Source organism: Lithobates pipiens, unplaced genomic scaffold (genome assembly GCF_037356315.1).
Source record: "Lithobates pipiens isolate NorthernLeopardFrog02 unplaced genomic scaffold, aLitPip1_a1.2 Scaffold_18, whole genome shotgun sequence".
NCBI lineage: Eukaryota > Metazoa > Chordata > Amphibia > Anura > Ranidae > Lithobates > Lithobates pipiens.
This window is the reverse complement of record NW_027507758.1, coordinates 255,768,720-255,784,281: the sequence shown is the minus strand read 5'-3', so window position 1 is coordinate 255,784,281 and position 15,562 is coordinate 255,768,720. Positions and strand designations below refer to the sequence as shown.

General features: G+C 39.5%; 1 protein-coding gene across 1 annotated transcript; it reads left to right on the top strand.

Moving 5' to 3' along the window:
- Positions 1–11,588: 11,588 nt before the first annotated feature.
- Positions 11,589–14,932, top strand: TCF21 (transcription factor 21). The gene is made up of 2 exons (XM_077486824.1): positions 11,589–12,156; positions 14,470–14,932. Exons 1-2 carry the CDS (start codon positions 11,707–11,709, stop codon positions 14,557–14,559), a joined length of 540 nt encoding a protein of 179 aa, XP_077342950.1. The 5' UTR covers positions 11,589–11,706; the 3' UTR covers positions 14,560–14,932.
- The last annotated feature ends 630 nt before the right edge of the window (positions 14,933–15,562 follow it).

The window sequence follows — 15,562 nt, the reverse complement described above, 5'->3', positions numbered from 1 at the left end:
GATCGGAGTATGTCCGATCGGACCAGTTTGTCGGAAAATATTTCCAGCAAGTTGGAAAACTTGGTCCGACGGATATTCCGACGGAATCAGTCCGATGCATACCACACACAGTCAGATTATCCGACAACACGGTCCGATAGGACACATTCCGACGGATTCTCCGACCGTGTGTACAAGGGCTAACACTGGTGCCACCACTGCAGCACAAAGGGGTTAATTAACTGACACTGGTCACTAATGCATCAGTGACCAATGGCAATACATTAACCCCCTCATGCTGTATGATACTGAAATTTAATACCATTGGTAATTAACCTCCCCTCAGCCACCTCCACCGCCCCAAATCTATAGAGTTAATTAAGCTGCAATCATCTGCTTACTTGTGTGATACACACTGCAGTCATGCAGTGTTTGGTTCTTCCTCCTCGGCTCCTCTTGGTCACAGCACCAGGAGCAGTCTATGATGCTCCTCTGAGTTCTCCCATCCCGCCACCCATCATCGCCGGCCTCTCAGTGAGTGATGTCACGCCGGGCCGGCCGGAACTATGAAACACCTGTAAGGGGGTTGAGTCCGAGTATCTCCACTGACAGGGAAGGCAAGTGAAGGGCTGGCATGCTGGCTTGTGCCGGGTGCAGGAGCGCACTCAGCACATCATTGCAACTGCAGCTATTAGCGGCTGGTGTGTACAGTCGCACACACAATTCCAGACAGTTTTTAGAAGCCCACTTCACCTGCACCCCCCTTCTCTGCAGTAAATTGTACCGCCCAGGGCATCTGCCCCTGCCTTGTACCGGCCCTGGTCGTGACGCTCGCAGGGATTGGAGCCCGACACACAGAGCATCAGACGGAGGACACAGCCTGCAGATACATTGCGGGATCCTGGGGATAAGGTAAGTAACCTGCACCAAGATCCTGAAATGCAATCCCGAGTGTGGCTCGGGGTTACCGCTAATGGTACTGAAATTTAACCCCAAGTCACACTCTGAAAAACCGACAGGGAGGTTAAATACATGAAATGATAACCCTATTCTTAAAGTCCATATCCACTACTTAAAGGGGTTGTAAACCCTTGTTTTTTTTGTTTTGTTTTTTCAAATAACAAACATATCATACTTACCTCCAATGTGCAGTTAGTTTTGCACAGAGTGATCCTGTTCATCATCTTCTGGGGTCCCCCAACGGCACTCACGGCTCCTCCCGCATCGGTAAACCCCCTAAAAGAAGCACTTAATCAAAGGGGTTACCTTGTAGGCAAGCTCCCGAGTCCAGCATTTGTGTCCCTAGACACAGAATGCCGGACTCAGCCCCGCCCCTGGTGATGAGGGTTTACAACCCCTTTAACCACTTGCCGTCCGCCCTATAGGCAATTGACGGCGGCAAAGTGGTTTCATAATCCTGACCGGACGTCATATGACGTGATCAGGATTATGAGCCGCTGCGCGCCCCCGGGGGCGCGCATCGCGGCGATCGTTGTTGCGGGGTGTCAGTCTGACACCCGGCAATTACGATCTTGGTAAAGAGTCTCCGACGGAGACTCTTTACCACGTGATCAGCCGTGTCCAATCACGGCTGATCACAGTGTAAATGGGAAGAGCCGGTGATCGGCTTTCCCTCACTCGCGTCAGACGCGAGTAGAGGAGAGCCGATCGGCTGCTCCTCTGACAGGGGGGGCCTGTGCTGATCGATTATCAGCACAGCCCCCCGAGGATGCCCACACTGGACCACCAGGGATGCCACCAGACCACCAGGGAAAAGGTAATCCTCCCTAGACCACCAGGGATGCCAGTCAGCACAATGGGTGCCAATCAGTGCCCATAATGGATGCCAATCAGTACCCACAATGGGCATCACTGATTGGCATGCATTATTGTTTGGCACTGATTGCCATCCATTACTATAGTATAACACCAATGCCGCCTATGAGTGCCCACCTGTGCTGCCTATGAGTGCCCACCTGTGCCGCCTATGAGTGCCCACCTGTGCCGCCTATCAGTGCCCACCTGTGCCGCCTATCAGTGCCCACCTGTGCCGCCTATCCATGCCCATCTGTGCCGCCTATCCATGCCCATCTGTGCCGCCCATCTGTGCCACCCATCCGTGCCTCCCATCCGTGCCAGCTATCAGTGCCAATTTGTGCCACCTATCAGTGTCCGTCCGTGTCGCCCATCCGTGTCGCCCATCCGTGTCGCCCATCAGTGCCGCCTATCAGTGCCGCCTATCAGTGCCTCTTCATTGGTGCCACATTAGTGCCCATCAGTGTAGCCCCATCAGTGCCCATCAGTGAAGGAGGAAACGTACTTATTTACAAAGTTTTGAAACTGAAACAAAAAAAACATTTTTTTTTTCAAAATTTTCGGTATTTTTTTATTTGTAGCGCAAAAAATAAAAACCGTAGAGGTGATCAAATACCACCAAAAGAAAGCTCTATTTGTAGGAAAAAAATGATAAAAATTTCATTTGGGTACAGTGTAGCATGACCGCACAATTGTCATTCAAAGTGCGACAGCGCTGAAAGCTCAAAATTGGTCTGGGCAGGAAGGTGTTTAAGTGCCCGGTATTGAAGTGGTTAATGACCCTGTAATATATATTTTCCCAAGATAGTATCTTACTGTGTTTTTCTGCCTCTTTTTAACATCCTCTATGACAGTGGTTCTCAACTCCTGTCCTCAGGGCCCACTAACAGGCCAGGTTTGCAAGATAACTGAAATATATCACGGGTAATATCATTTGCTGCTCAGTGAATGCAGTACTCTAAGTCTGCATCTCCCCAAGGCAATACTTAAAATCTGGCCTGTTAGTGGGTCCTGAGGACAAGAGGTGAGGACCACTGCTCTATGAGCTCCTGAACCTCTCCATTTCCTTCTCGCTTCCGTTAGTTGCAGTCATGTGCACTGCTCTGTACACACTACAAATCACATAGTATACCGTATAGTAGGGAGTGAGAAAGATGAGGTGACTACATTCCTACATATAGTGGGAACTTGGAGAAGGAATATAGCCATCCTCTAACAGGGAGTCAGATTGCAGCAGCAAAAAAGAAAAAAAAAAGAAAACAAATGGGATTTGGAGTAGACTGAGAGCAATAGAAGGTACTTTCTTGAGTTAAAAATACGTACTTGAATAGAATTTTTGTACAAACCAGAGTGTAGTGTCTCTTCAAAGCAAGCAGAAACCAGTCTTAGGCTGGATTCACACCTATGCCATTTTAGTGCTTTTTGCATTTTGCAGATTTTCACTACAGAACATGTTCCATAGGAACCTGTTCACATCAATGCATTTTTGTGTATCTGCGTTTTTGGAAAGTGTCGGGTACTTTTTTTTCCCGCAAAATGCAGCATTTTGCATGTAATAAAGAATAAAATGGACCCACGTCCAAAACACAAGTACCGCATTTTTTCTGTGATTTTGCCGCGATTTACATTTTGCGTATTTATTTTTTATTTTTTTTACACTGTATATAGCTGGTTGCTAAGGAGAGGGCCAGTGAGCTGGCCGCCGCGTCCTTAACAACCAATGAGTCATCAGCTGTCAGCTGGCTTCCTGCTCAATGTAGAAAAAAAATGGTGGCTACAAAAAAAATTGTGAAAACTTGGCCCGTGGGTCAAGTATGGATTCGGAGGGGACCCTCACACACCAATTTTTTTTTAAAAATGCCCCAAAATCCATACCAGACCCATATCCGAGCATGAAGCCCGGCAGCTCAAGAAAAGGAGGGGAAGAGCGAGCGCCTCCCCCCTCCTGAACCATACCAGGCTACATGCCCTCAACATGGGGGGAATGGGTGCTTTGGGAGAGGGGGCTCTGCCCCCCCACCCCAAAGCACCTTGCCCCCATGTTGATGGGGACAAAGGCCTCTTCCCGACAAACCTTGCCCGGTGGTTGTCGAGGTTTTGCGGGCGGGGAGCTAATCGGAATCTGGAAGCACCCTTTAATAAGGGGCCCCCAGATCCCAGGCCCCACCCATGTGAATAAGTATGGGGTACATTGTGAAAAAAAATTGTGTAGTGTTAAAAAATACAGTAGACAGTTTTTGACAAGTATTTTATTAAAAATCTTCTTCTTCTCCCCTTCTTCTCCGCTTCTTCCTCCATCTTCTCCCACATCTTCATCCTCCGGTCTTCTTCTCCCCCCACTTCTTCTTCCGCTCTTCTTCTGTCTTCTTTGTCCGGTGTTCTTCTTCCTCTGCCGCCGCTCCCGCCGACGACCCTCCTCCGATGCTGCGTCCTGCTGATCTGTCGGCGCCGATGTCCTGCATTTCTTAAATAACAATGGGGCGTGGCAATCGGGTTACATCATCCGGAGGCCACACCTGCGTGTGACATCACCGCCTGGAGCATGATGGGTCCGTGGCGTCACAAGAGGGTGTGGCCTTTGAATGACATAATCCGATTGCCATGCCCCCATCATTATTTAAGAAATGCGGACATCGGCACTGACAGATCAGCGGGACGCAGAATCGGAGGAGGGTCGTTGGCTGGAGCGGCAGCAGAGGAACAAGAACACCGGACAAAGAAGACAAAAGAAGAGCAGAAGAAAAAACAGGGGAAGAAGGAGAAGACTTGAGGATGAAGATGAGAAGAAGTGGAGAAGAAGATTTTTAATAAAAGACTTGTCAAAAACTGTCTACTGCATTTTTTAACACTACACTACTTTTTTTTGTGAATGTTTAGGGGTACAATGTACCCCATACTCATTCAGATAGGGGAGGGGCCGGGATCCTGGGGGCCCCCACGCTGTTTTTCTATAGTTTTTTTTTGTAGCTGGCGATTCTTTTTTTTTTTTAGTGGGAAGCCTGCTGACAACTGATGACTCATCGGTTGTTAAGGACGCAGCGGCTGGCTTCCCGGCCCCCTCCTTAGCAACCAGCTATATACAGTGTAAAAAAAAATTGAGGCAAAATCGTGGTAAAATCGTGGCAAGCACCACAAAAAGCACTGCGGAATTGCTCAAAAGCAACATGCATGGATATGAATTGAGCCTGAGGCCTGATTCACATCTATGCATTTTTAGTGCTTTTTGCATTTTGCTCTACAGAACATGTCCCATAGATTCCCATGGTAAATGGACTGTAGTGCAAATCTGCAAAATGCAAAAAGCACTAAAAATGCATAGGTGTGAATCAGGCCTAAAACAATAATCCACAAAAAAATAAATAAAGCATTAGCTTGTTTTATACACCTATTCTACCTTAACCACTTGCCGCCCGCCCTATTACAAATTGACGGCGGCAAAGTGGTTTCATAATCCTGATCGGCTGTCATATGACGTCCTCAGGATTATGAGCCGCTGCGCGCCCCCGGGGGCGCGCATCGCGGCGATCGTTGTTGCGGGGTGTCAGTCTGACACCCGGCAACTACGATCTCGATTACACGGCTGATCACAGTGTAAATAGGAAGAGCCGGTGATCGGCTTTTCCTCACTCGCGTCTGTCAGACGCGAGTAGAGGAGAGCCGATCGGCTGCTCCTCTGACAGGGGGGGCCTGTGCTGATCGATTATCAGCACAGCCCCCCCGAGGATGCCCACACTGGACCACCAGGGACGCCACCAGACCACCAGGGATGCCCAGGATAAGGTATGCCACCCTAGACCACCAGGGATTCCAGTCAGTGCCACAATGGATGCCAATCAGTGCTTATAATGGATGCCAATCAGTGCCCACAATGGGCATCACTGATTGGCATGCATTATTGTTTGGCACTGATTGGCATCCATTAGTACAGTATATTATAATACAATGCCGCCTATCAGTTCCCATCCATGCCGCCTATCAGTGCCCATCCATGCCACCTATCAGTGCCCATCCATGCCCACCTGTGCTGCCTACCCATGCCCACCTGTGCCGCCTACCCATGCCCACCTGTGCCAACTACCCATGCCCACCTGTGCCGCCTATCCATGCCCATCCATGCCGCCCATCCATGCCAGCTATCAGTGCCAATTTGTGCCACCTATCAGTGCCCATCCGTGTCGCCCATCAGTGCCACCCATTAGTGCCGCCTATCAGTGCCCATCAGTGCCGCCTATCAGTGCCACATATCAGTGTCCATCAATGCCACCTCATCAGTGCCACTTCATTGGTGCCACCTCATCAGTGCCCATCAGTGCCGCCTTATCATTGCCCATCAGTGTATCCCCATCAGTGCCCATCAGTGAAGGAGAAAATTTACTTATTTATAAAGTTTTGAAACTGAAACAAAAAAATACTTTTTTTTTTTTCAAAATTTTTGGTATTTTTTTATTTGTTTAGCAAAAAATAAAAACCGTAGAGGTGATCAAATACCACCAAAAGAAAGCTCTATTTGTGGGGAAAAAAATGATAAAAATGTCATTTGGGTACAGTATAGCATGACCGCGCAATTGTCATTCAAAATGCGACAGCGCTGAAAGCTTAAAATTGGTCTGGGCAGGAAGGTGGTTAAGTGCCCGGTATTGAAGTGGTTAAGGTTCACACTGTTCCAGAACACATGGAATCACATGATAAATGAAATAACATGACTTTTCATGGAGGCCATTTACATACATGCAATGCAATTCTGATGTGATTTTTGAAAAGGATCCTGTACGAGTTTCTGTTGCAATTTTTACCTTTGGCATTTTTATTGCCATTTTTGTATTTAAAGGGGGGGGGGGAGCCCAAAAAACGCTATTAGTAGCATTTAGGAGCATTTAGCAGTGTTTAGGAGCATTTCTGCTGGAAAAACGCTCCAAGAAACTCTACAAAAACACGGAAGCTCAAAAAACGCTAATAGCCTAAAGTAGTGTGTTTGGACACATAGGAAACACTATTTAGCTTCTAGGAGCAGAAAAATGCTAATAACAGCTTCTAGGAGCTTAAAAAAACACTTTAGCCTTAGATATTGTTACTGCATTACTTTTCTTTTCATGCATGTTGCTTTTGAGCGATTCTGCAGTGCTTTTTGTGGTGCTTGCTGTGTTTTTACCGCGATTTTGCAGCAATTTGCGTTTTTTTCCCTTATTTTTTACCTGGTGATCCAGCCAGTAAAAAACTACCTATCTTAGGGTTGCTCCTCTATCTATGCAGGAGAAATGGAGACACCTTTGGACAGCAGAGTAGTGGTAGTCAGAATCGCTGCGATTCTGGCTGTGATCACAAATCGCACTGCAATTGCAAAATGCATGTTTATGTGTCATTCATATTCAATGGCACCTAAACAGGATGCTGTTTTGCTATGATTATCACATGATAAATTGCATGTAAATCACGGTAAACCACAACGCGTGAAGCTTGATGCCCAAAAGAAGTTCCTGCTCCTTTTTTGGGAGACACACTTCGAACGTAGCAGTTTGCTGTGATTGCTGGGGGATAAACATGGGCAAAACCGCTGTGTTTTAGGTGCTGTTTCAAATTATTGGCACCCAAACATGCGTTTTGTTATTGCAGTGCAATTTAGGATTGCTGCGATTATCCCCGAGATCCCAAAATGCCAGATGGGAACAGAGCCTTAGACCGATTAGTAGATTTAGATTGACTTCACATAAGTGACTAACAAATAAAATCTTAACTCCAACTAGAAATATTTTTTTTTTTCCTTTTGGGATAAAGGTTTTAACTAAATGATAAAAAGCTGACCATTGTTCACCCCTGTCAGTGTTAAATGGTTTGTCTCAACCTTCTATTTTTTTTACTTTTGCTGCCCAGCTTGGTCTGTTGAATTTGAAAAAATAGGAACAACAGGTCAACAATGTAAGTTATGGGGTACTCCGAAAAATAGCCTGCCATATTAATGCTAGTGAAAAATTGCATCATAGATGCTATCGTGCCTTTAGTATCACTTTAAGCAACAACATATAGGATCAGATCTATTTATGCCTAAACACCTAAGAGCACATACACAATATAAAACCTATGCAATAGTATGGTGGATCATGTGGTTGGTGGGGGAGTGCCATGGCTCCTGACACAAGTGTATGTACTATGAGATGAGAGTTGCTGTTCACCAGGGGCGGACTGACCATTGGGCCACTCGGGCACTGCCCAGGGCTCCATGCCACTAGGAGGCTCCATCAGGGTTGCCAGCCTCAGTAAACCAGGGACAGTATGTAAAAATTTGTCGGTTTTTTTTTTTTACATCTGTCTCTGAAATGTCCCTTACCGACATCCTTTTGGTCCAAAAATCCTGAGATTATAGCTGCCCCACCTCTCCAGTACCTTCTCAGCCAATAGACACATGTCTATGTATACAGTGTGATTGTATACTGTGTGTGTGTGTCTTTGTGTCTACTGTGTGGCCCCATAATCTCTGATTGCCTGGGGGCCCCATAATCTCCTATTGCCTGGGGCCCCATGAGTTGTCAGTCCGCCCCTGCTGTTCACCAACCCTAATTATTGTGGATAATATGAATGGTTTGTAGTCTAGCCTTATCCTAACCTTGGCTGTTCCACTGAGCTCATCGCAGATTACAATACAGCTAAAAGTTCTCTCATTTCAGGAGCTCACCATTAATACCAATGCCTGTAATCATGGGTCTGTCGCAGCAAAGAGAATCACAAAATGACAAAAGCAATGTGTTTCTGCAAATTCAAGGTTAATTGTAAGAAATCAAACAAATCTTTCTTTTTTTTTTTTTTAAGTTGAGTTGTTACCTCTAACAATCTTATTTTTGTTCATAAATAATAATAGATTTGCAGTTATTTGTGCTTGCTTCGGATGATATTTTGTTTTTGTTAGTTGAGATGTGTTAACTATATGCTTAATATTACAAATACAAGGACAAACAGGTATCAACCTATCAACCTGGGTTGCTTTCATTCTTGCATTGTTCTAACAGATGTGATGTCATGTGTATTCTACAGTGATGTCATCAGTATGCCACATTGATGGCATTCATATCATGCACTGTAATAATTAGTATAACGTAATGATGTCATGTTGCATTGTTCTAACTGGTGTGATGTCATCTGTATTCTACAGTGATGTCATCAGTATTACACAGTGATGGCATTCCTATCATACAGTGATGTAATTAGTATAACATAATGATGTAATCTGTATCATACAATGATGTCTTTAGTATTACAAAGTGATGTCATCTGTATCATACAGTGATGTCATTAGTATTACATAGTGATGTCATCTGTACCATACAGTGATGTCATTAGTATCACATAGTGATGTCATCTGTATCATACAGTGATGTCATTAGTATCACATAGTGATGTCATCTGTACCATACAGTGATGTCTTTAGTAGCACATAGTGATGTCACCTGTATCATACAGTGATGTCTTTAGCACATAGTGATGTCATCTGTATCATAAAATGATGTCTTTAGTAGCATATAGTGATGTCATCTGTACCATACAGTGATGTCATCTGTACCATACAGTGATGTCTTTAGTAGCATATAGTAATGTCATCTGTATCATACAGTGATGTCTTTAGTAGCATATAGTGATGTCATATATATCATACAGTGATGTCTTTAGTAGCATATAGTGATGTCATATGTATCATACAGTGATGTCTTTAGTAGCACGATGTCATGTCATCTGTATCATACAGTGATATCAGCATTCATTGTTCACGGTTGATTTACAAAAAAAGTGGAGCATTTTCAAATAACAGAAAATGATCTATTCCTTAAACAAATCAAAACCACTCGGTCATTAAAATATAAAAAAAATAACATTATTTGTCTAACCTCTACAAATGATGTGTTCTACTTACAATAAATGTAAGTATTAATTATATTTTCAAAGAGCTTTGTAACAAGAAAAAGTAGTAAAATGCAGAAGTGTTCTATTCTAATAACTGTCATCCATGGCAACTTTGTATCTAGTTTGATGGTATACTACATGTGTAAAGTAGATACACAGTAACAGAATAAGTTTATACATTTGTGTGTATACAAATCGTGCAAAGGATCGCACTGGATTTTAATGCGATCTGTTGTTTGTAGGAAATGGCTATTGTCATGTTTATTCCAAAAGTCCTGATCTCTGTGAACAAACTAGCAGTAAGTCGGTTTATTCACAGCCAGACAGTTGAGATAAGACGTTTATTTCAAGCAAGACAATAATCAATTAGATTAGACAATTGATTAATAGATAGAATTAGATAAGACATTCGAACTAATACATGCAAGGAACGGAAAGTGAAAATTGTCTTATATATATTATTATACGGAATATAAATAAATAGACTATATATATTTATATATATATATATATATATATGCATACATGTATTGGTATACCAAATATAAATGTAAATATATATATATATATATATATATATATATATATATATATATATATATATATATTTTATGTGTGTGTATATAGGATATGTATAAACATGCAATGTATAATGTAAAAGAATATTGTGTGTGTGTGTATATATATATATATGCAATTTATAAAGTAAAAAATGATGATATGTGTGTATGTGTGAAGATGGATAGATAGATAGACAAATAGATGGATAGATAGATAGATAGATAGATAGATAGATAGATAGATAGATAGATAGATAGATAGATAGATAGATAGATAGATAGATAGATAGATAGATAGATAGATAGATAGATAGATGTTGCATTACATATATTACATATAGTAAACATTTAGCAGTTGTATTGCAATTAATCAAGCTTCTATGATTGTAGGGAAGTCAAGTTCGATTTTCAAACAAAAATCCGTTTTCAACAACTATGTTCTGATAGTCTACTTTGCTTGTATTTGTTACACACAAGCATCAAACATAACTTTAAAAAAAAAAAAAGATCTACTTTCATTATTTCGTATTGACTTTAAATGACTGCTTATTTGCAGGCTTGTCTGTGCAATTAGTTCCCTGGGTGTCCTGTTGTATTAGATCCAGTATTGGGGCAGTTTGTTATTTTATAGGAATCAGCTAGTAATGAGCTCTGATGGCCTCTGACCTCTGTAATAGGGTCTAAACCTCCAGGAGACACTGCAAGCCATCAGCCATGTCATGATAGACACTTGGGATGCTCCCTCCTAGGATTCTGCCCATGGTGGAGTTTCAGTAAATCCTGACATAGGATGTCACTGTAGGAGATTTACTAAAACTGGTGCTCTGCATAGAAACCAATCAGCTTCCAGTTTGTTTGTTTTTTTGTTTGTTTTTGTCAAAGCTTAATTGTACAAGTTAGAAGTTGATTGCTGCCATGCACAGATGCACCATATTTTGCACTCTCTAGTTTTAGTAAATGAACCCCAGTGTCTGCTACTCTGCTTATATGATGTGCACACAGAGAGATCATTAAATGATGCGGTTTTGCAAGCTAGTAGTTCAGTAGTATGTGTGATTTTTTATGTATTTTGATTAATAGTCATTTAGTTTAGTAAAATGTTAAGTAGTTGCAATACAAGTGATAAGATTTAAGTAAACTAAATAGCATGGAGTGTGCTAGCTCCAGGAATGTAGTGTGTTAGTAAGTGATGAGTAGTGGGAGGAAGCCATAGGCTAGTAGAAGAGAGGGAGAAGATCTTTAGGGAGAATGTCTCCTCCTTGTATCATTAGGCTCAGCCCAGACCCGCCCTCCATCCAATAAATAAATGACTACTGTCCACATCAAATTCCACAGCTCTCTCCCTAAGACAAACACTGGAACAGGCGTGTCCACTGAAAATTGTTCATCAAACACATCCCCTTTATTCTGCATTTACACCTTGATCCCTGAAGGGAAGAAGGGCAAGCAAGGCAGTGTGCAGACCATGTCTACTGGCTCTCTGAGTGATGTGGAGGACTTCCAGGAGGTGGAAATGTTGGGATGTGATGGCATCAAACTGGATTCTAGTAAAGAGTTTGGGATTTCAAATGACAGCAACGAGGAAAGTTCCAACTGTGACAATGGATCTCCCAAGAAAGGCAGAGGAGCTACAGGAAAGAGGAGGAAAGCCCCACGCAAGAAAAGTCCCCTGGGTGGGGTTAACCATGAAGGGAAGCAGGTCCAGAGGAATGCTGCCAATGCCAGGGAGAGAGCCAGGATGAGGGTACTCAGCAAAGCTTTCTCCAGACTCAAGACTACCTTACCCTGGGTACCAGCGGACACTAAACTCTCCAAGCTGGACACCCTCAGGCTGGCTTCAAGCTATATTGCTCATCTGAGACAGATACTAGCCAATGACAAGTATGAGAATGGATATATCCATCCTGTCAACCTGGTAAGTGTCCTAAGGGACCAACTTTTATGTATATTGTATGGATTTTATCTACAGATCATCTATAGGTGATCACTTAATTATCAATACCAGATAGGAGGACAGACAGCTGACAGATACAACGTCTGCTTAGCTGAGACTATTGTAAGTATTATTGTAACAATACAATTTCTGCAGAGCTGCAGTCTGTAGACATAACTCTTCTCTTATCTCCCCGGCTGTAAATTATGAAGCTGTTAGGACTTTTTTTTTTTTTTTACTTTCTTTTTTTTTCTTTTCTTTTTTTTTTTTTTTTTTTTGCAAGGGAGGAATTTTATCTTTATCAGCACAACATACATCCCACTCCCTTAATTAAGAAAAAAAGTTACACGATGTACAACCTTTGAGTTTTGTTTGTTTTCATTAAAAGCAGGATCACAAAATTCAATTGTTTAACAAATCTGTGAGACAATATTTTAAATACATTTAAATGCGAAAAATCAATAACAAAACCAGCACTAAAATACAAACAGTAAAATAAAGAGTTGTGGAACATTACAATGTACACATAAAAAAAAATACACACACACACACACACACACACACACATATATATATATATATATATATATATATATATATATATATATATATATATATATATATATATATATATATATATATATATATATATATATATATATATATATATATATATATATATATCAATCATAATTATAATTATAATAATCATAATAATAACATGTCCTATTATGTTGTATTTGCTGTTTAACCGTTATTATTAATATTAAATTGTTATTACCTATTAATTATTAATAATTATTATTTAATTATTAAATATAATAATAAATAATAATAATTATTATTATTATTATTATTATTATTATTAATAATAATAATAACAATAATATAAAATAATAGTAATAACAACAACAACAACGACCATTAATATTATTTTGTATTTGTTGTTGTTTAACCGTAATTATTGTTGTTATTATTATAATCATTTATGTTTTGTTTATTTCTTATTATTTGTTACTGTGTAAAGTAGTCAGTAGCAGTAGCAGCAGCATTACTAATAATATATATATATATATATATATATATATATATATATATATATATATATATGTATATGTATATATATATATATATATATATATATATATATATATATATATATATATATATATATATGTATATATATATATATATATATATATATATATATATATATACATATATATAAACTATTATTTTTATTAATATAAAATAATAATACAAAGATTCATATTATTATAATATAATATATATATATATATAGAGAGAGAGAGAGAGAGAGAGAGAGAGAGAGAGAGATACATATATATATAGATAACAAAATAATATTATTTTGTATCTGTTATTGTTTAACCGCCATAATTATTTTTTGTTATTCATTTTTTATTATTATTTTTTTTATTATTATTATTATTATTATAATTAATAATAACAATACTGCTGCACTACAACAATTATGAATAGTAATGCTACTACTAACTATTTTTAAACAATCACAAATAATGAACAGAACAACAAATACGAATAGTTGCTACTACTAAACTGCTTTTAAACAATCACAAATAATGAAATATTACTGTTAAACCACAGCAAATAAACACTAATATGACTAACAATAATAGTAATAGTAGTGGTAGCAGTAGTGCAAGTATTTGTTGTTGTTCAGCAGTAGTTATTATTATATTTAGTATTAATATTTTTGTTGTGGTTATTACTATTTTTCTTATAATAAACTAGATATAAAATCCTGGATGGACTATGATAATTGCAGAAAATAAAATGGAATAGTAAAAAATAAATAAATTAATTTAAAAAACGAAAAAAAAGTTTGATAAGTTTAGCGGCCACTCCTGTTTTTTAAACTACTATACAAATAATGTATTGCTTGTAGTAATGCAAGGATTATTTGAAATAAAAGCAACTAAAATAGGATACTTAGGTGATTAGCCCTGACCAGATCCAGATAGTATTATTGTGCCTGGAAGCTAGTGTGTGATAAATGTATTTCAATGAATCAGGGCTTCTATCTGCTGTGTGACTAATCCCTTCATGTCAGGGTCTTCATCCCACACAAGACTCAATGTAATCCTCCATGTACATGGTATATTTCTATTCCTATATATACAATGACTGCCTGTGGAGGTCTGTTATATTAACGGGCTGGATTCCCTAGCCTGATTCCCAGCAATAGCAGAGCTGTCTCCTTAGGTGCTAGGAACATTCAACTCATTTGTACTTGTTTCCTTTCTCTGACAGACGTGGCCGTTTATGGTGGCTGGAAAACCTGAAAATGACCTCAAAGAGGTGGTGGGCTCAAGTCGCCTATGTGGGACCACGGCATCATGACCTTAGGGAAGGAACCTATATACAGCCCCTGAAGGAAGGGACATCTCACCTTATGATGACAAGAACTTCTAAAGACTATATAAGCATATCCAAGAGAAGAGACCAAATGTATATACCTAATGATTCCATTTTTATATTTAACTCCATGGCCTTGTATATTTCATGCTGTCCTGAGCCTTGCTGGTCCAAGAGAACTCAGAACACTGTCTGCAACTTTGTACTATATGATTAAATATAGGGTGTCTTGTCAGGCTTTGACAGCCTCCTCTGCTGATCCCCATTGTTTCAGATACAAAGATTTATATTAAAGTATATATTTTTTTTTTTCCACGAGAAAGATATTTCTGCAAATAAATACTTGTTTACATATGGAGCACTTTTTGTGTTTCTTTGGGATAGATATAAAGATAGATAGATAGATAGATAGATAGATAGATAGATAGATAGATAGATAGATAGATAGATAGATAGATAGATAGATAGATTGCTTAAAATGCTACATTTTGTTTATAATTGTTTAGAACCCCATCATTTTTTTTACATTCAGAGAAATTTAGGAAAATTTCACTGTTGGCTTTTTTTCTTAAATAACTATGTTTAATGAAAATAGCTTAATTAAAGATGATCTGTAATACCTGTAAAAATATAGAAAATACAATAAGTTAAACCACAAAGGCTACACATGTACATTCAAATAGATAAATGTGTGGATTTTGGGTGAAAACTGATAAATAGACCTGATAATTGAATTGAGAAAACAGATTTTTGCCTTCCATATAGTGATAATAAGATGAGACAGATACAAAACAGACCTTAGCTGAGTTGCAGTTCATTATTGACTGTTTTTATTTATGTGAATATTCAATTCAATGATCCATCTAAGAGCATATTACATTATAAAATATAATTACACAGCACTTTGCTTCTTACAAGACTGGACTATTGAAATTAATGTTTACATTATTTATTGAATTTATTGTGTAAAATGTCTCATCTATTTACT

Coding starts and splice junctions, on each gene's coding strand:
- TCF21 (XM_077486824.1), top strand. CDS start 11,707: ATGTCTACTGGCTCTCTGAGTGATGTGGAGGACTTCCAGGAGGTGGAA. Junction 12,157..14,469: donor ATATCCATCCTGTCAACCTG/GTAAGTGTCCTA, acceptor TTTCTCTGACAG/ACGTGGCCGTTTATGGTGGC.